Source organism: Triticum urartu, chromosome 2A, assembly GCF_056163025.1.
Source record: "Triticum urartu cultivar PI428250 chromosome 2A, HENAU_Tu73, whole genome shotgun sequence".
Lineage (NCBI taxonomy): Eukaryota > Viridiplantae > Streptophyta > Magnoliopsida > Poales > Poaceae > Triticum > Triticum urartu.
The window spans coordinates 683,537,293-683,557,595 of NC_141874.1; the positions used below are offsets into that span (position 1 = coordinate 683,537,293).

At 42.2% G+C, this 20,303-nt stretch overlaps 3 protein-coding genes across 6 annotated transcripts; 2 read left to right on the forward strand and 1 right to left on the reverse strand.

Annotated features, from left to right (window-relative positions):
- Positions 1-264: 264 nt before the first annotated feature.
- On the forward strand, positions 265-1,731 carry LOC147986704 (uncharacterized). The gene has a single exon (XM_087544897.1). The coding sequence runs from the start codon at positions 320-322 to the stop codon at positions 1,592-1,594; it is 1,275 nt and encodes a 424-aa protein (XP_087401023.1). The 5' UTR covers positions 265-319; the 3' UTR covers positions 1,595-1,731.
- Positions 1,732-5,030: 3,299 nt separating this feature from the next.
- On the forward strand, positions 5,031-11,843 carry D2HGDH (FAD-linked oxidases family protein). Of its 4 annotated transcripts, none has more exons than XR_015617388.1 (16): positions 5,032-5,362; positions 5,896-6,263; positions 7,014-7,115; positions 7,588-7,635; positions 7,778-7,848; positions 8,179-8,297; positions 8,627-8,722; positions 8,820-8,929; positions 9,035-9,115; positions 9,403-9,503; positions 9,713-9,821; positions 10,430-10,535; positions 10,606-10,755; positions 10,852-10,927; positions 11,406-11,501; positions 11,598-11,843. XR_015617388.1 is itself a non-coding variant. In XM_048703212.2 (16 exons), exons 1-16 carry the CDS (start codon positions 5,119-5,121, stop codon positions 11,604-11,606), a joined length of 1,872 nt encoding a protein of 623 aa, XP_048559169.2. In that variant the 5' UTR covers positions 5,033-5,118; the 3' UTR covers positions 11,607-11,843. The 4 variants fall into 4 exon arrangements, 1 of the variants encoding a protein (XP_048559169.2); XM_048703212.2 differs by having other exon boundaries at positions 5,033-5,362; positions 10,606-10,691; positions 10,802-10,927; XR_015617389.1 differs by lacking the exon at positions 10,430-10,535 and having other exon boundaries at positions 5,031-5,362; positions 10,606-10,691; positions 10,802-10,927.
- A 1,183-nt stretch (positions 11,844-13,026) lies between these two features.
- Positions 13,027-14,887, reverse strand: LOC125539706 (ubiquitin-ribosomal protein eL40z fusion protein-like). Its single transcript, XM_048703214.2, has 4 exons — positions 14,700-14,887; positions 14,124-14,334; positions 13,537-13,603; positions 13,027-13,269 (listed from the first exon to the last, which is right to left on the reverse strand). Exons 1-4 carry the CDS (start codon positions 14,800-14,802, stop codon positions 13,222-13,224), a joined length of 429 nt encoding a protein of 142 aa, XP_048559171.1. The 5' UTR covers positions 14,803-14,887; the 3' UTR covers positions 13,027-13,221.
- Positions 14,888-20,303: the final 5,416 nt, after the last annotated feature.

Consider the following 20,303-nt stretch of genomic DNA (forward strand, 5'->3'; position numbering starts at 1 on the left):
GCCTATACAATACTAGCTGCACTAAGTTTTGCAAGACTTTCTCCCCGTGATGGTTAAAGGAGTAGCTTTTATTTCTATGGATTCTAAATTAATTACACTGTCCACCAAAATTTAATCAGAAAGATTTTGCAAGATTTTTTTGCTTTGCTATGCATCAATTTTGCTCATTATCAGTATACCAATAATCAAGCGTCAAAATAATTGCACTATAATAAAAGGTTAAAAATTGCAAGATTGCCACCTGTATTCCAATGATCCAATCTGAGTATAAATAAACCAGACAAACACTGACGTCACAGCACCTGCCATTGATTCCTGCATGATAAACAAAGTCAGATCCACCAGCAGCCTACCCACCGCAGCCCACAAGTTTGCTCCACCAACAACCTTCCAAGAAAAGTCGGGATTCTCCGAGGAATCGGCCATGACCGACGCCGGAGCAGGCCGGCGCATCACCGTCAGGTCCGTCTCCTGCCGCGGGGTCAAGTCCTTTGTCCCCTTCCAGAAGCCGCCGCTCTACGCGGCCGTGTCCCTCGGCGGCCGCCGGGAGAAGACGCCCGCCGACCCGGACGGCGGCGAGAACCCGGACTGGGACGACGCCGTCTTCGCGTTCGACGTCGACGGCGCGGGCGCGGGAGAGGCCGGCGACGGCGGGCTCCTGCAGTTCGAGGTCAAGGCGCAGGTGCCGCTCCTCGGCACCAAGCTCGTCGGCACGACCTGCGTGCCGCTGTGCCATCTCGGCGGCGACGGCGGGGCGCCGCGGCGCGCGAGCTACCAGGTGCTCGCCCCCGACGGTAAGCCCAACGGCAGCCTCAGCTTCGTCTACGCCTTCACCGTGGGCGGCGCGTATCAGCAGCCGCAGATCTACGGCGCGCCGGAGCAAGACCTCGGCTCTTGCTGCGCGCCTCCGCCTCCGCCCCCGTCGAGCTCGGCTTATCCAGCTCCGGCGGCAACAAGCTTTGCTCCACACGGCAGCAGCTACCCTCCGCCGCCGTCGAGTTCGGCTTATCCAGCTCCGGCGACAACAAGCTTTGCGCCGCACGGCAGCAGCTACCCGCCACCACAATCTCCATTACCGCCAGTGTCCTCACTGTATCCGTCGCTACACGACGTTCTGCCGCCAAGCAGCTACCCTCCGCCGTCCAATTTCGGACCAAACAGTAGCTACCCGCCGCCGTCGGCACCGCCGGCCACTGCATATCCGCCACCGCCGCCGCCGTGCACAGCCTGCCCGGCTCCTCCGGCACAATACATCAGCAGCTATCCGCCTCCACCGCCGAGCTATTATCCTCCTCCACCACCGAGCGGCTACCCACCTCCAGCGCGGATGAACCCGGAGTTCCCGGCTTCCAGCTTCCCCCCTCCAGCCAGCAGCTATCCGCCGCCGCCGGAGTCCGGCTCAGAGTTCCCTGTACTTTCAAGATCAGTTGATCGTGCATCGCCATACGTGGCGCCGATGTTTCAGGACTCCGCCATCACTTACCCGCCGGTGCCTACCGCCGGCTCTTACTACCCTCCGCCGGGGACACGGCACCGCGAGGAAGGGGCGAGTTCGCCGTACTACTACCCTCAGCCTGGGACTCGCTACTCGTAGGAGGAATCTTGCAGATTACTTGGTACTTGGACTTTGGGATGCGTAGCAAATCACAAAGCAATGACCTTTTGTTTATAGCACAAAGCAATGACTTTGTAATCGCAGTGATTTCCAGCAAAGAGTGTGGATTTGTTGTACTCCCTCCATTTTTATTTATTCTGCATATTAGATTTGAGAAGTAAAGTTTGACTAAATTTATAAAAAATAATATGAACATTTATTGTAACAAATCTATAGGTTGTAAAAGCACTTTCAATAATAAATCTAATGGTATTGATTTGTTATTGTACATATTAATATTTGACTTCGATCAAATCTAATACGTGGACTCAATAAAAACAGAGGGAGTACTACAATACAAACGTGCCCTCTGTCTAGACCATTTTGTTTGTGTCAAGAATCATGTTATTTTTATATAGAAATTTCTATCTTTTGTTTCTTTCAAACAAGAGAACTTTTGACCTTCAACTTTGCACGTCAACTATACAAGAGTGCCACTAACTGCATAAAATGTTTCCGATTTTTCTGCTGAAATATAAGTTTGTCAAAATTTAAATTTCAAATGAATTGTATTATTTAAAAAAATATGTTGCGCCAAAAAACATCCGAAAACTTTTCTGCATATTGTAGTACTTATGTGATGTTGATCTACAAAGTTTCGAGTTCAAATGGTCTTTATTTGGTAGAGAAAAAAAAGAAGTTTGGTTGCATGAACTTTGATGCAAAAATGTACGACGAGGACCGAGGATAGTGGGTACATTGGTATGGAGGTAGCACAATCAGAACTTTCCATTTTCAACAATTCTATTTGCTCACAATCACAAGAAATTTGTCCCAAGATATAACACTTAATTTGGTTTTATTTGATTCATTTGTTCTTTATTGCCACGTGCTCGCAAGCACTCATGTTTTGCTCTTAAAATTTTGCAGGAGGCGTTTGGTAGCCTGCATTCCCTAGCTAGGTTTGCTGGAAGCAAATTCGACTCGTTCGGTAACTTGTCTTTACTGTTTCGCGTGCATAGCACGAACCTTAAAACACCTTCCAGCCAGATCAGTGAGGAGCAACCAAAATCGGTTGTTTCATCTCAGCTAGGCTCGCTGCATGCATGGGAGGGGAATGCGATGCCTAGCTCATGCGAGCAGGAAGATGGCGCGAGCCCGAGCATGTTTCCGAAAAAGCAACATGAGGAATTGGGTCTCCTCCTGCCGAATTAGTCGCTCTATTTAGCCCCCTTCGACTCACCGCCGAAACCTCCTCCACCACCCCCCTCCTTTGATCTCTACGTCCCACACAGATTCTTTGCCGACGAGCGGATAAGCGGCGCATCTTCTCTGTCCATATGTAGATAGCGGCGGCGATTTGTCTTCTTCCTCTTCTCGCACCTATTCCGCGCTCCACTCGGCTTCACTGATGGTTCTATGTTTGATCACTCCCTCATCCCTACTTGTTCAATCTTAAATTTGTGAGCATGTGATAGGAGTAGATCCGTGAGCATGTGATAGCATTGTAGACTATTAATCTATGAGTATGTGAGGTAAAATAGAAAACCTATCAAGGACACACCTTTGCCTTGCGCATAATCCACTTGAGCTAGATGATGACGTTCTTGACCTTCTTAACTTGGACCACCTTTCTTGATTCCGCACGCTCGATGAAGACTAGTAGATTGCTCCCCCATACTCCACTACGGATGAGCCACTCTTCAGCACATCTTCACAAGTCCATTGTGGTGACAATGGACGGCAAGTTTCAAGCACGTGATCTCTTCGTGATGTTCCACCTGAACTTGCACAACACAACCTTGATGACGATTATCACTTGATGTCATCCTCCATGGGTTATATGAGATCTTCCTCTTGATGCAAGCCCATGGAAAAAAATACCTAACCCCACATAGAACCACCACACAAATAGATCATGGGTTAGTACACAAAAGTGTAATGAACAATGCTTACCATACCGTGAGATCACTTGATCCCACTCGGTACATCTTCTACACTTTGTGTGTTGATCAACTCGAATCCATTCTTTGTACTTACTCTTGACCAACCTTATATCTTTTCTTCTCTCTGACCAATCTTTGGATAACTCCTTGAATAGCACCTTGGTCAACACATAATCTTCTTCTGAAAACCTTAAAACCAACAAATGGTCTTCAAGCAATGCCTATGGAGAAACCCTTCAAATATAACTCAAGACAACCATTAGTCTATAGGAATTGTCATCAATTACCAAAACCAAACATGGGGCACCATGCTCTTTCACCTGGTATGGTGTCTGGTTGGATCCGAGCTTTCAACAAGGCTGGTGTCCCCCCACCCTGATCGGAAGGAGGGCCTCCAGCTCGACCTCGGCTACTAGATTCATCATGGCGATGGAGGTGCATCAAAGGATTTGCATGGAGCTGGTAGTTGTAGATGGGGACCATGATGGTCAAGGATGGTATGGTGGTTATGGAGGAATTACGATGCCCAGTGTGGACGGTTGGTCTTCTATGACAATCCATTATGTCTTCTGGCCGAATGTTGGCCAAGTTATTCCTCATGACCATGTTGCCACAAGGGAGGCCCTCTGGATGGAGGCCATGGCCTGGTGCCATGGAGGTCTCATTGGCCCAAATTGTGTCGTCCCTGGCGTTGGCGAGATTGGTTGATTTAGACCGAACTGCATTCCTTTTTCATTGTAAGGGCTTCTCTTTGCAAAAGTTAGGGTTTTATGTGTATTTTTATCTTTACTTTGGGTCCTGATGTAATATATTAACCACGTTTAGACATACAACCGGATGGCAGACGGCATCCACGAGTTCGCGAACGCCAACATAACGAGAATTAAGCCTAGCACGATAATTAAAGTAACAATAGTTAGTGCATTTTCAGCTTCGTGACGGATGCGGATGGCGCGGACGCGTTCGTCCGCATCCCTAACCACGTTCTTATATATTTGTGTTGCAAATATAAATAATTTTCTCTATTCTTTGTATCCAAGTTAACGAAGTTTAGTTTTTGTAAAATCATGGTTGACTCTCAGGGACTCAAATGTAATTTCTTTCTTTTGGGGGTTTGTTGTATCATTGATAATACTTAATGGATCTCGGGTGCTTTCCACAAAAAAAGTTTCATATGCATTTATATTTTAAACTGCAAGTTGTGCGAATTAATTTGTGATTGGATGGTTAAGAGAACAGTCGTATTCTCAGCCTACCAGGGTTCAAATCTTGATGCTCACATTTATTCTGAATTTATTTCAGAATTTCTCACAATACGTGTTCGATTCAGTCGCTCGGAGGTGCTCATTGGATAGGCTATGCGTGTGTTTATAGGGGTGAGTCTATGCGCGTGTATACAAGTGTCTGCTACTGTACTGTGTTAAAAAATAAAAAAAATAAACTGCAAGGAGTATAAAAAGTTGTGGCGTTCCAAACAGATAAAATTATTTCCGAACTATACTGTCAGTCAAATGCGAGGTCGCTTCTTGTAGCTGCAAACCAAGCTTGTTGACGGCCGTGTCAGAATTCCCATCCGCCATGGCGCTCTTGTCCCTCCTCTCCCACTCCAGAGCACGCTCCTCCGTCCTCCGGGAACCTCTCCGGCAGGGGGGCCTCCGCGCCCTGCTCGCCCCGCGGGCTCCCCCGCCTGTCCATCCGCACGACCGCGCCGCCGGACACGCCTGCACGCCCCCTTCCACCGAGCTCTCCCCTCCTGGTCGCGCCCTCCCTCCTCCTCTCGACTGGACCCGCCTCGGGAGCCGGACAATCTCTTCTGGTGTTGGTAAGGAGCTCTATCTTGGCTGGATTTGGATCGGTTGTTCTGTGAGTTCAAGTGATCTTTCAGTTTTGTGAAAGTTAGTTGCGGATTTGTTTTTTGCGGGATGCCCTACTAATCTAATCAATCTGTTATCCATTCCCATCCCAGCAACAGTAGAATTATTGATACATGAATTCGTCACGTATAGTGTTTAGTATTTAATTTGATTGCTATTACGCCCTGCACCCCCCAACTCTTAGAGTTTCAGTTGTCAGACGGTTATTTCTTGTTATCGAACCAAGATTGATATGGCTCCGCCGATTTCTACAGATCTACAGAATATACCCACTCGGTGGCGAAATGTAGGGGACATTTTTATAGTTTGAACACAAACCCAATGGTATCAAGTTTGTATGGCACAACCTAACCCATGTGTAATTGGTTTAGTTATTGTGCAAAGCATGAATTTGAACAACCAAAATATTCCTGCATTTTGCAACAGAGGGAGTAGTTTTTATTGGAATGAATAAAGTCTTATGGTACATGATGATACCCAGGTACGTCCCTCGCTCAATATGGATTGACAAACCATACTCTGACTTCTCAGAGAAGATCCTATTGGACCTTGTGTCCACAACATTCCTCTTTTGGGCCTCCAGCTGGGATAGCAACAAAAGAAGCACAACATAGTGTGAATGATTCGTTTGGAGTTCAACGACGCACTTTTGGTTCTGCGGCAGAACCCATCCAGAGGAATCCAGACTATTCAGTGCTAAATTCTGATGACGTTTCTTACTTCAAGAGCATATTGGGTGACAATGGAGTCGTTCAAGATAAAGACAGGGTGGCTGTTGCAAATGTCGATTGGATGGGTAAATACAAGGGTGCGAGTCAGCTACTGCTTTTACCAAAAAGTACTAATGAGGTATTTCCGTCAGCTAGTCAAGTGGAATTTTAATTTAACACCAAGTAGTTGGAATTCCATTTTCGGGCAATTGCATTAACAAGTAGTACTGAAGTGGCAGTAATCATTTTAATTGTTTTAGCCTGATTTGTAGTGGTTGCATGGTGAACTTCCTGTAATATTTCTAATGACCCTACTGCCCCTTAAATTTTCGTAGTTTAGATGTCAACTAAGGTGCGATTATGTTTGTTTGGTTGTAGAACAATGTTTGTAAAGTTGTAGCTTACGATTTATGTTTTTGGCTTATCATGGTCCATCACACACTTGCATCCAGGCTATCAGGCTATTCCAGTTACCAAGCATGTACTTTTTGATGTATTCTTACATGAAGTAACTAGTAATCGTACAAATTGTTCATAAAGTAATTAGCATCGTATGCATTGGATGTCTCATGAAAGCCATATTTAGTAGCAATAGAAAATCAGCTTCGGCAGAATGTAGCGCTTCATAAGCAAAACACTGTAGCCTCTGGATACATAACAAACAAAATAGCATACATCACTCTAGTGACCTACGCTAATAAATATTTTCCGAACAACAATGCATTTGCATGGAATGCTAATAATACCTCATGCAGCAAACTAGGATTATAATTTAGGACTACATTTCTATTTTCATATTGCTCGGTTATATCTAGTTTTCTACCATTCCTGATCCGACCCAACATAAAATTAATGTGAAATTTTGTTATTCAACCATTCTGTTTTACAGGTTTCTAAGGTCCTTGCTTACTGCGACTCAAGACGATTGGCGGTAGTTCCTCAGGGTGGAAATACAGGCCTCGTTGGTGGCAGTGTTCCAGTTCATGATGAGGTAATTATGAAGTTCCTTTTAATGATAATATCAGTTATATCTTTATTTTGCTACCACAAAATATTTGTTTATTTCTTATCTTAGTATCAGCGGTAGAGTACTTTAGATAAATATCCTTCTTGGTATTCTCTACTTCCTTTCTGTTGCGGCGTGCCTGAATTGCAGGGTATACTTCTTCACCAGAATGAACTACTTGTATTTATTTAGATTGATCAATCAGATTGATTAGAAAATCACCGGAAAGATTACGATGGCATTGATTGGTGCTTTGAATTTCCATATTCACGTTTAGCATTATCACTACAGTTTTGCTGTAGTTCACGTACCTGTTCAAATACTTGTTGATGTGTTTTTTCTGTTCATCTGTCTTAGACTTCCATTTTTTTTAAGTATACTGCTTCTGAGATTTCCATGTTACTGCTTTCCTTACATTTGGGCCCGAGATCACAAGGTTTACTCCCTTTGTCTGCAGGTGATTGTCAACCTTGGTGGTATGGACAAAATAATCTCATTTGACAATGTGGGTACAGTCTCTTTGTTTGGATTTGATGTCGTCAATTCTATATTTCTATTATCCATCCTTTCTTCAAACATAAGTTGTCTATATCCATAGTTCATGGAAAATCTTTGTATAATTTCATGAAAGAGCTGTCCGCTGTCAGGTAAATGGTATTCTTACTTGTGAAGCTGGTTGTGTGTTGGAGAACTTAAGTACCTTTGTGGAAAATGAAGGGTAAAGTCATCTTCGGTATTCCCTCTATGATTCTGTTATCATTCGTGGTGCATACGTCTTGAATTGCATGCGTTTGATTAATAAATAATATGTTTTCTTTTGAGTTGTTGGGTTACCATTGACCCATAAATATTCATAAGTTTGTTGCTTATGCAATATCCTTTTTTACGGGATCCCTACCATTATAATCACCCATGGATTCAATGTGTGCCAGTACAGTGATCGCTCATATAATCTTGTCATCACAGTTTACTTTTATATACGATCAGATATGTGCCTGTTATTTTGAATAGAAAAATACCTAAGATTATATGTATTCCTTATATTCAGGTTTATTATGCCTCTTGACTTAGGGGCAAAAGGTAGTTGCCAAATAGGAGGGAACATTTCAACTAATGCTGGCGGCCTCCGTTTCATTCGCTATGGTTCACTTCATGGAAATGTACTTGGTAAGTACAAGTTAAACCTTATGTTTACTATGTGCACAGATCAATTATTTCTGAAGTCTCATGTTCTATATCTTGTTTAGCTGAACGAAGAAAGGGCTTATGTGGAATACAGTATTTGTGTTATTAAATTTCTCTTGAAAGGAGCAGGAATATGTTTGCTGTTTGAGTAATTCTGTTGCAATATAAGTTGCTGAAATTACGATGCTCCATCAAGAGAATCTTCTAGAAAATTTCAACTTATGCAATGTTTAAGCCTGGAAATAGCTGGATGATTTCTTGAAAGTACAAAGATGGTTAGCTCCTCTGTATTTTATTTTCTTCTTATTCAGGTCTTGAAGTTGTCCTAGCCAATGGAACTGTTCTTGACATGCTTACTACTTTAAGGAAAGACAACACTGGATACGATCTGAAGCACTTATTTGTTGGTGAGTATCGAATACAAACTATTTCCCTTCTTTCTGAGCATGTTCATTAAATATGACTTATATCAAGCCGTTAGTAAACACATGATTGATGGTTCAGGAAGTGAAGGCTCCCTAGGAATAGTCACTAAAGTGTCAATACTTACACCTGCAAAGCTACCTTCAACTAATGTTGCATTTCTTTCCTGCAATGACTACATGAGCTGCCAGGTCTCTTGCAAACACTCATTTTGTATATCTAGGCATTGTTAGCCCTTGCTATCAAATGTACAGTATGATCTTTACTATAGTGATTACTGCTTTTCATGTTCCCAGAAATTGCTACTGGCAGCTAGGAGGAGCTTGGGTGAGATTCTTTCTGCATTTGAGTTTATGGATCGTCAGTGTATTGATCTGGTACTTACTTAAACAAAGTTTCAAAGAAAACTGCACTTCATAGAGAAGAAACTGCATGCATGTACTTTCTTGAACAGTAGGATGTGTTGAATTTTTTGTTATGTACTCCCTCCGTCCCATAATATAAGATCGTTTTACAGCTTGTAAAACGATCTTATATTATGGGACAGAGGGAGTACTTAGCAAAAGAAAACAAAATATTGTTTTGACTGCGTTGTACATGAAGAAATGTTCCTCATTATCTTGCCTGATTCCACATTTAATTTGGTAGCTTGTTGGTTTTGAAGGCTATGACGCATTTGGAAGGAGTTCATAATCCTTTACCTGTCTCGCCGTACAAATTTTATGTTCTAATTGAGACCACAGGAAGTGATGAATCATATGACAAGTAAGTTTTGGTAGCATAACAACAGTTTTCAAACATTAAAAACACACAAGCTATGCGGAAGATCAATTTGTTCAAACTCTTAATTGATAACCACTTTGTGAAGGTGAAATCCTGCTTGGCTTACATTTATTTTATCTTGGGTTTATTGTGATGAAAATTGTCAAATTACATATGCTGCCTACTTGTCTTATGTTACCTTTCTTTTGTAGAGCAAAACTTGAAGCTTTTTTGTTGCGTTCAATGGAAGATGGCCTTGTAGCTGATGGAGTTATAGCACAGGATATTAGCCAAGCATCTAATTTTTGGAGAATCCGCGAGGTTCTCCACCATACATGAATCTTTAGATTTTGCCAGTGACTAATATGGGTAGCTTTTAAGTTGATAACGATCGACACTCATCAGACGGCTAGTGTTCTATTGAAGCAACACAAGGTTGTGGAGGAGCAACTTCAACTTATAGCTAGAACACTTTAGAAAACATTACTTAAGAATTCAACATTCTACTCATGGCTAGAAGACTCTAGAAAACAGTAGCTAAGGTTAAGAAGACAAAATAAATACTAGACTGCAGTAGTATCTAGAAGTAGTCAAACAGTTTTTTGACTTCTGATTCTTTTTCCTTTTACTTGTCTCTATTGTTTCTCATCATCTATGTTGCTGTTTAGTAATATAGGTTATCGATGTGTAAGCTGATATTTGATGGTTAACGCCGAGTCTCTGATATCATATAAATTAAAATGATAACCTAGGAAGTGCTCGAAAAATATCTTGGTATGTTAAGTTTGGCTTATCAAACTATTTGGTTTCAAACCTTTGGAAGTGAAATTTCAAGTATGAAACACCAAACCAAATAAAGTCAACCTTTATCCATTGACATAATGTGTGGCAAAAAAAATCAATTAAATGATCATGTGTTGCGGTTGCAGGGTATATCAGAGGCATCTGTAAAAGTTGGTGCAGTCTACAAGTATGACTTGTCCATACCTGTAGAGAAACTATATGATATTGTTGAAGAAATGCGCAGCCGTGTTGGTAAATTTTCATTTTTGAGCCATCAGTGATCTAATCTATGAGTTGCTAACATAGTTCCTTGCTTTCCTAGGTGATACGGCAGAGGTATTGGGTTATGGTCACCTTGGTGATGGGAATCTCCATCTAAACATCTTATCAAGCAAGTACAGTGACAATGTATGTCTGATATGACATGGAAATAGATCATTTACTTAGGTCTGGCTTCAGTTTCTCAAGATAGGTATGCGGCTACTTGCTTATTTTGTTACCTTCAACGAAAATTTCAGATTCTGGCACAAATTGAACCATTTGTCTATGAGTGGACCGCTGGCCACAGAGGAAGCATTAGTGCAGAGCACGGGCTGGGGCTAATGAAAGCTGAGAAGATTCACTACAGCAAGTCACCAGAAGCAGTAAGTATTTAAATACCATCTTACCACCGCTTGTGTTTGCGCACAAATTGTTACTTCAGTGCTATATAGAAGTTCAGAGTTAAATCATTATTTCAATTTGTGAATAAGGCTATGACTAGGGTGCACTTCAATGTTAGGTGTAACAATGTCCTATTCTTGACTATTTGTGCATGACATATGTATGTGTTGTGCCGCATTTTCATGAGAGAAATTTGGTTTAGCCTTTATGATCTGGAGGCATTCTCTTGTTAGATTTTCAGTTATGCTCACTTCCCTACAACCCTGGAGGAGGAGCGCTTGCTTTTTGTGCAATGTTGGCAATATGTTTCAGTGGAGCTCTGCCTTATTCTTCTTCTTATAATCTTAAAGAACAATACTTTATTTGTTTCTTGAAAAGAAAAATTTCCAGTTGTGTTCCAACCTTTCTACTAGTTGGCTGGTAATTTATGCTTGACAGAAAATGTTGTATTGTGATCAGGTGCAGCTGATGGCTTCCATCAAGAAGTTAATGGACCCTAACTCGATTCTAAACCCATACAAGGTTCTACCTCGGTCTGCATTGTCACCGGAGCAGGTAGCCTTCTTTTATTTACCCTTCAGTTGAGTGGATCTGAATTACATTTTCCCAATGTTTTGCCCTGATTCACGTATCGGTTGCTGACACCAACAGGGTAACTGATTGAGCTTGTCGCCTGCCAAATCAACTTCAGAGAACAAGTGTTAACTTGGATAGAAGAGATCTGTCTGTACCCAATAAAAGTAGTCAATAAAATTCCTGTTGTTGTCAGCGTCTGGAGTGTTGTAAACAATTATTCAGATGGACATCAAACTAGGAAAAAACATCAATTAAGGCCATGTACAACCCAGGCGCTTGCACAGGCACCTCAGAGAAAAAAAAACCTTTTTTGTGAGATTAGTTTACACAGGTGCTTCGGAAGGGCTACTCTCTCTCTCTCTCTCTCTGTGTGAACTTTGCAAGGGAAAAATATATCTGATTCTCTAACAAAAACATGATTGAAAAAGAAAACACAAGAATAGCAGAAGAATGGTGCTCTGTTTTTCACAATCATAGTGATCTTATGTGGCAGTTCAAGTTCAGGGTAGCACCAGTAATTTGTAGTGTAGGACCCTTATTATTCAGGAAATGAGTTGCAGTGGTCTTCAACAATCGCTCTTCGCACCCATGATCTGGATGGATAGCAGCAAGTAAGCAAATACTTAGATTGCCGACGTCACCAAAACATTCTGCATATTACCTGCAAATGAATAAATATACAGTGCTTGGGACCATATGAGAAGCGCCACCATCCATTAACAAAAATCTCAAGCTCCCTCCAGTAAACAAAATATATGTAATCCCTATCATCTTGGCACTAACAAATTCCAGAATGTACTACCAATACATGCTTATTTAGATTTGTAGATGTAAACCTACTGCATATAACATTCACTGTTAGATCTTTACCAGACGTCATATAAAGTAAGTGTTGAAAATATTTGTGCTCACTGAGCACGGTTTTTCTAAGGACGAGCTACAGGGGTGTTTTCTTTTTCTGACATTTTTGCAAAGATGGAGCAGATCCGAGCTATCAGCACGTAAAACACTGGCTGTGGACCTGCAAGTCTTTGAAGCTGGAGCCGGAGTTGCGTCCAGGAGCTTGGCACGGTGATAGTAGGAACCTCCGGGGACATGCATGACTTTCTCCCCTGAAGAGATTTCGTGTCTCGCTCAATTTCACATATTTTTGAGGCGGCAATATCTACCTCATTCGATTCACCTTGGATTTCTAAACTAATGGATAGGGCTACCGTATAGCGAGTAAGTGCTTTCGTGTTTGGTAATGGAGATGAAGGGAATGCTGCTTTCTTGGGGGCACTTTTGCTTTTCCTAATGGTGCCTACTATGGGCATGCTTGGGTTTCCTTTTTTTCATCAGGATATTTTGGAGCCTTCGAGAACCCGAAAAAGAAATGACTTGTAGATCCTATAGTGGGCAGATTTAACCTATCTGCCGGGTGCCTGAGTGTCGATACAAACAGCTTGTAAATATCTCTCAAAACAAACATTACTGAAAAAAGCTCTCAATATAAACAACTCTGTATAATATGGATATTTGATAGATATATGTTCTAAAGCATATATACATAGGTTCAAACTCCGGACTGGACAAAACTGACTCCAATATCTATGGCGCTAGACGATTTAGCAAAATCTAACATGACTTAAAACTAGGATAGAACTTAAACTCCACTATATATGACGGTAGATGGTTGCTTCAGCATCACTTCCAATGTTCAAGAATCGCTCCCAAACTTGGACATAAACCTCTTCTTTTCCCTTATCTGAAAGGGAAGGGTAAAAATTATCAGAACAAAAATAAACAATTAATCAAAATATCCCAGTTAGTTATCATCTTCATGTAATTATTTTGCACGACAACTTCATACAATAGTTGACAAATCTAAATATAGTAACCAAGAACGACTCTAAGCATACAATGGGACATATTGCTCAAGAGAAGGCAAGAAAGATATATGGTGATACCAAGAACGTGGACAATTGATGCTTGATAGCCACTTCAATAACACGGGGAAATAAGGTTCTCTCACCTGATTGTTATGTCCACACTTCTTCTTGCGGCAGTTGGTGGCCCTGAGGGGTAGGCGTGCATAGCACCTTCAACGCAATGACGAAAAACTTAGATATGTCACAAATTATGAGTACAAAAGCAAAGTATATACAATCCTGACTAGAGTGCTAGATTGGCAAAGAAAAATTTCTTTCGAGAAGAGTACTCATAGATATGTCAAGATCATAAAGCAACCATGCACATGTTAGTCTTAGTCGCTATATTCATGTGATCTTACATGTAGATCCATGCAAAATTTTCTTTTAAATATTTTATTTCTTTTTATATGTTTTGTAACTTGACTCTAGCCACACCCTAATTAATGATCTACATGTCAACCATCTAGTCAATTCCATTGTTCATAGAAAGAAATCAGCATCAAACCCAGGCAAACCGAAACCGCTCGTGAGTTTGAATTACAATCTATTAACATTGAAGGTGAGAGGCGCCTCAATCAACCTCTGTCTGACTATCTATTCAAATCTACACCTTAAACAACAAGGACACATTTATCTACACATGCATATCTCAAAGAAAGCGGAAGGTCACCGTTCATGAGCTGCATACCTGCGGCAGACTAGTTTGTTCTCATTGTACTTTTGAGCAAGGATGCGGAGGTTGGGCTCGAGGTTCTTGGGGTATTGACCTCGGCTGCCGCCACGGAGGCGCAGCACGAGGTGAAGCGTCGACTCCTTTTGGATGTTGTAATCGGCCAAAGTGCGGCCATCCTCGAGCTGCTTCCCGGCGAAGATGAGGCGCTGCTGGTCCGGCGGGATACCTACAGCAGCAAAACACAAACTCGCACAATTAGTTCGTCCCTTATGAATTGGTTTATGTAGATTATCTATCGATTTTTCAAACAAGAAGCATATCCCACGGCAGGTTAACACACAGGAACCAACAAGCAGCCGATCCAAAGCTATCTAACCTCGGATAAGCAGAAAAGTTTTTATCTAGCTCAGAGAGAGACAACATGGAGGATGCTAGCTATGAAGAACAAGAACAAGAACAAGAAGAGGAACAACATGCAAAGCTAGGTTTGAAGCAAACGGACGCAACGCCGGCGAAGACGTACGATCGGCCGGCTGGGTAGTAGAGGGGAAGAGGCGGGTGTAGTGATTCGTCGTTCACATATATATGTACCTTCCTTGTCCTGGATCTTGGCCTTGACGTTGTCGATGGTGTCCGAGGACTCCACCTCCAGCGTGATGGTCTTCCCGGTCAGCGTCTTCACGAAGATCTGCATCTTGCCGTACGCTCGATGGCTCTCGATCGTTCTCCTCTCGCCGGGTTGTGCTTGGTGGTGTTGGTATCGACCGCTGCGTGATGGACGTTCTTATATACGCAAGGGAGCCAAGGGAGGTGACGGGGTCGCTACGACAAGCCCCGGAACCCTAGCAAGGGAGGCGTGGCCGCCAAGAAGCTCGCGACTCGGTCGGGACTCGGGCACCGGTTCTGGGCTTCTGGACGGCCGAATGCTGTCCTCTTATATAAACGTTGCACCCTTGTTGAACCGGCCCATTTAATTAGTGATATTAGGGCAACACAAACTCAAAATACAAATTTCACGATAGCAAACGATATCTAATTTTTTAAAAAAGAAATTACAAAATAGAGAAAAAAAAATACTACGACATGACTATACACTCCGTCATGGGAAAGAAGACGGTGGGGCTGGCAAATGCGCTGTTGCATGGGAAACATTGTGCCGACCAAAGTGGGCAGGTGGGCTCAGTGTCACAGACCTGCGGTGGATGAATGTGGCCCTTCAAGCGAAGTGGCTGTGGTTGTAACGAGCAGATCGATCTAGACCATGGACGGAATTCAAGTTCTCCGTCCCCGATGAGGCAAGAGGCTTGTACCAAGCGACAGCTAAGGTGACCGTGGGCGACGGACGCACAACACTGTTTTGGGAGGATAGGTGGCTCAACGGATACATGATACATGAGCTAGCCCCTCTCATCTTTGAGATGGTGCCAAAGCGGATGAGGTGCGGTAGAACGGTGGCGGAAGCTTTACAAGACGCATCATGGGCTCGTGATGTCGGCCCGGTCATGAACGACAGAGCGCTACTCTAGTTTCTCGAGGTTTGGCCACATGTGGATAGCACGACTCTGGATCCACAACGACCGGATCAACTTGCATGGTCATGGGAGAAGGATGGCGATTTCTCGGCAAGGTTAGCCTATGCGGCCATATTCGCGGTCCTACAAAGTTCATCGACAAAAACCTACACATGGGCATCGAAGGCACCCCTCCGCTATCGATTCTTCGCATGGTTGGCCTTGAGGGATAGAGTGTGGACCTCGGACAGACTGGAACGGCGCGGCCTCCCGTACCAGGACACCTGCCCGTTCTGTGATCAAGATGATGAAACAATTAACCACCTCCTGATACAGTGCGTTTTCACGAAGGAAGTTTGGACCAAGGTGAGTCAGGCGGTGGGCATGATGGGTGCGACACCATCGAGGGTGACGAGCTATCAACTTGGTGCACAAGACCAATATTCAATGGAAAGCATGCCAAGACCCTACGGGCTGTACACCTGCTAGTCATATGGGGGCCATGGAAGCACCGAAACACAATTGTGTTAGAAGGCATGAGTCCAGACATGCAGCATGTCTTACGACGGATAGCCTCCTAATGTGTGGCATGGAGGCAAGCGGGCATTCTACATGGAGACATTCAGATAGAATTCGTAGGAATAGATGGGTGGACCGAGGGCGAGTAATCTGTTAAGATGATGTGGGATGGAATGCGTTGTATAAGCATGTTGTAAATAACCGCGGTCGGGGCTTCTTCCCCTCTTCCTCTCTTAATATATGATACGCAAACTCGTGCGTATTCGAGAAAAAAGGCTAGAAAGTAAGATATGAAAACATCATCCTTCACATGAAAAAAAGACTTCCTCCCTATAAATATAACCAAGCAATCATTCAAGGGCTAAACCTCCCATCTCTATGCATATCAGTAATGAAGTGTATAGGTTGATAAGGATATGCATCAAATCTTCCTCCGTGAAATCCATAGGATAAAGATGTGCAAGCTTAACCAAGTGTCATGTACAACTTACAATTCAAAGAATGCTCTACAACCTACAATTCAAACAATTCACTTGTTATGTTTCCGCTAATGAAATCAAGCATATCCTCACTCCTCAGTGTCATCTAGAGCTATTTCTATTTGAAAACGAATAGCGGCTACACATTCAGTTGGGAGTTTCACAATGAATCGAATGAACAAATCAACTATTGCAATTTCAAAATTGAATGGGGATTCACCTTAGGATAAGAGATTGAGGTTATTGGAGAAAATTGCTGCACTAGTATGCCCCCCTCCCCGATGTCGACAATTGCGGTGGCCACAGTTGCGAAATTCACCATGAGGGGCTCCGGCGTCGGTGTCTCCCTCACCTGGCCATGGCTCGCCATTGGCAGAGGGTCACACTGCCGCCTCGTCCGTAGGAAGAAGAAACAACTTGGCGACTGCGTGAGCCTCTCTCGTCTCATGTGTGTGTGGCTGGCTGGTTTGCTGGCTTGCTGCCAGGATCGTGAGCTGCTCCCGAACTGAGCCTATTGGGCCTATTGGCTGGTGTTTCTGTCATATACTCCTTTCGGTCCTTTTTACTCTGCATATAAGAATTGTCTGAAGTCAAACTTCATGAAGTTTGACCATATTTATATGAGAAAATATCAACATCTACCATGTTAAAGTTATACAATATGAAAATTTAAGTCATGACAGATCTACCGATATTGATTTCACATTGTGAATGTTGGTATTTTTTTCTATAAAGTCGGCCAAACTTTATGAGGCTTGACTTCATACAAATCTTATATGCGAACTAAAAAGGACCGGAGGGAGTAATATGTATATAACTATATGCAGTTCTTTTTGCAAAAACAGTTGGGGGGAGGGTCATCACCGCTGGAGAAGGGTCATTTAGAGGGATGGCCAGGGCAGAGGCGGCAAAGAAGCAAAGCCAGTAGTGGATGATGGGGGACGACGATGGCTGGTGTCGAAGGGCGGGTTTTCGGCGACAGGAGGAAGACGAAGGCAACAGAGAAAGAGTGAGAAGACAAAGGTGCAGTAGAGGAATCAAATGGAACTTGAACTTTCTCCATACTAACAGGCACTCTTTTTTATACAACTAAAAAAATCACCGCAAATAGTGTCACCGTGATTAGTGCTTCTGCCCGTCTGTCATGCATTTTTACAGAAGACCTCCTTATCTTTTGAAGAATCAACCCTTAGTCCATCTTTAAGTGAAAAACTATTTTTATAGTAAACCCCCTACATTTTGTGATAATTAACTTGCAGTTCACTTTTAAGTGACAGAACAAACAACTTTTTTGTTTTTGCATAAAACCACCATACAATTTCTGGTAATTAACCCGCGGTTCAAGTGACAAAACATGTTTTTTTAAATATCCATATCTTTTACAGCCTAACTCCAATGTTAACATGTTATATATGAAGCAAAATGTATAGAATCCGAATATGATGTTATTTTACCTATTAACCATTTTGTAAATACTATTTAGAGTGAAACCTTAATCAATAGTGCATGATCCATGTTTCTTTCGTACCAGTGCCGATCTGGATTGCAAATGACCACCTCGACAACAAAATTGAAGATGAAAAAAACCATCGATAACCACACATGCATGCCTTTGCAAAACCTAAACCTAGCAAGGAAAAAAAATCATCTTATGCCAAGAGAGACGACTTAGGATTAACCACATTCAAACGAGTTGTGGTTTTGTAAGCACTAAGATCATCGTAGGTGAGAATAGGACGGAGGACAAAAGGCAACACATGTGATGTCATGTTGAAATAAAGAACCTGGATCTATTGGGGCCTTGACTCATGATTATTGGGTTAGGGGCATGTGGTATCTTTATTTCCGTTGCAACACACGGGCTCTTTTGCTAGTATTACTTACGTGCTTTATTTTGGTTTACCCAATTAACAATCAACGATGTCAATGGGAACTTTGTTAAGAAGGGAATGATAGTCTTATGACCATTATGGAAACTCCTAATGTATGGCATCGTGTGTTTGGTCCTAAGTATGTACGAACATTCCATACAACTATTCAATAATCTATTTATACACTTAAACCTAAAAAATATATATACTGTTTATACACTTTTTATTAGCTACTCCTAGTACATTATTTATTTATCCCCTCTTAACAAAAACTTTAAAAACATGTTTAAAAAATAAGAAATTTAAATAAAAATAAATATTAATCATGTATTTAAAAAGGTCATCATGTATATGAAAATATTCAGATTGTCTTGAAAAATGTTTGTCATATATTGGAAGTGTGTTCATCATGTATTCGAAAAATTCTACGTCAAGGCGAAAAAAAACTAAAAAGTTGGTCAAAATAGTGTGAATGGTGTCTTGTATATAGCAATATTCTTTTTTGCCCTGAAGTCAACGATGGGTTTTATAAGTGGAAAAATACATACTAGTGCAAAAGAAAGTGAAGTTATTCCAAAAAAACTTCTGAACTTTTTTGACTTTTTGTATATTTTTTCAATTAGTGGGTGTATTGTATATACTCCCAGGAACCAAAAGTCTGCACCCAAGGGAGGAAGTAGTATGAAAACCTTGCAAAGTAGTATCAATCTGAACCTCTCGACACAATAGAAGTATATGTACCTTTTTTTTTTCTGAAATGCGAGTGAATTATACAAGTACTATCTATAATATAATTTTTTTGACACTACTTAATATCTAAGAATTTTTGTCACAATTTATCAGATTTAAAAAATCCCAATTTTAAAAATTGCTAAGTAGTACCGCCTGAACCGTGTAATTTCCCTGTCTCTTTTCTGATGTTGAATCCACGCCCTTTCACATGGTTGTTGTAGAATGTGTGCGTCTCCACTTGTGAACCAACTTTCCAATGCCTAGTTCTCAAAAAAAAAAAAAGACTTTCCAATGCCTATCTAGCGCCCGTTGCTGGTATTTAGCATGCTCAATGTTCATCTCTGCTTCACCATCATCACCCTGGCCATCATCCCCTCCAAGACCATCGACATCCTCCTACAAAATTACAAATAAACACATGTAGGTTGTCATCACTTAGTTCATATGATTGCGTGCCCTACAATATATTCACGACCCTGGCTCATGTTATTGGCGAATTACTAAAAGTTATGTTGCTTATTCTGAACATCCACATCTTTCTGTAGATTAAAAAAACAAAGACATGTAAGTTGTCATGCGGTTGTTTGCCAATAAAAAACACAAATCAACCTACACGCCACTTACGTTCTCAGTGCATGCACCATCCTCATTGATTTGAAGTCCTTCGTAGGTAAGTTATCATATGACAACCATGATTCGTTGTTGCTACTATATCCATCTTCGTTAGTACAATCGTTATCGCTACGACAACCATTACCGCTACTGGTGTCGTGGTTCTAACTCTGACAGTGATGTAGGGGGGTGAATATGGAGAGGCTAGATCTTAGCTATTGGGAAGTTGTTACACGCGAGGTTTACGAGTTCAGGCCCTTCTCAGAGGAAGTAATAGCCCTACGTCTCGGAGCCCGGAGGCGGTCGACTGGATTATGCGTGTATGGATTACAGGGGTGCGAACCCTTCATACTGAGGAGGGGGGTGGCTTATATAGAGTTCGCCGGCCCCCTCCTGCCCTCAGTAATGCAGGGTTTAAGGTACATTTAAGGTTGGGCGTTACTGGTAACGCCCCTAATAAAATGCTATAAT

Bases quoted from the DNA above. Each gene is read 5' to 3' on its own strand.
- LOC147986704 (XM_087544897.1), top strand. From the start codon at position 320: ATGATAAACAAAGTCAGATCCACCAGCAGCCTACCCACCGCAGCCCAC.
- D2HGDH (XM_048703212.2), top strand. From the start codon at position 5,119: ATGGCGCTCTTGTCCCTCCTCTCCCACTCCAGAGCACGCTCCTCCGTC. The intron at 5,363-5,895 runs GTAAGGAGCTCT...GATGATACCCAG, and splicing joins GACAATCTCTTCTGGTGTTG to GTACGTCCCTCGCTCAATAT. The intron at 9,116-9,402 runs GTACTTACTTAA...TTGGTTTTGAAG, and splicing joins ATCGTCAGTGTATTGATCTG to GCTATGACGCATTTGGAAGG.
- LOC125539706 (XM_048703214.2), bottom strand. From the start codon at position 14,802: ATGCAGATCTTCGTGAAGACGCTGACCGGGAAGACCATCACGCTGGAG. The intron at 13,604-14,123 runs GTATGCAGCTCA...ATTGCGTTGAAG, and splicing joins AACAAACTAGTCTGCCGCAG to GTGCTATGCACGCCTACCCC. The intron at 13,270-13,536 runs GTGAGAGAACCT...CTTCCCTTTCAG, and splicing joins AGTGTGGACATAACAATCAG to ATAAGGGAAAAGAAGAGGTT.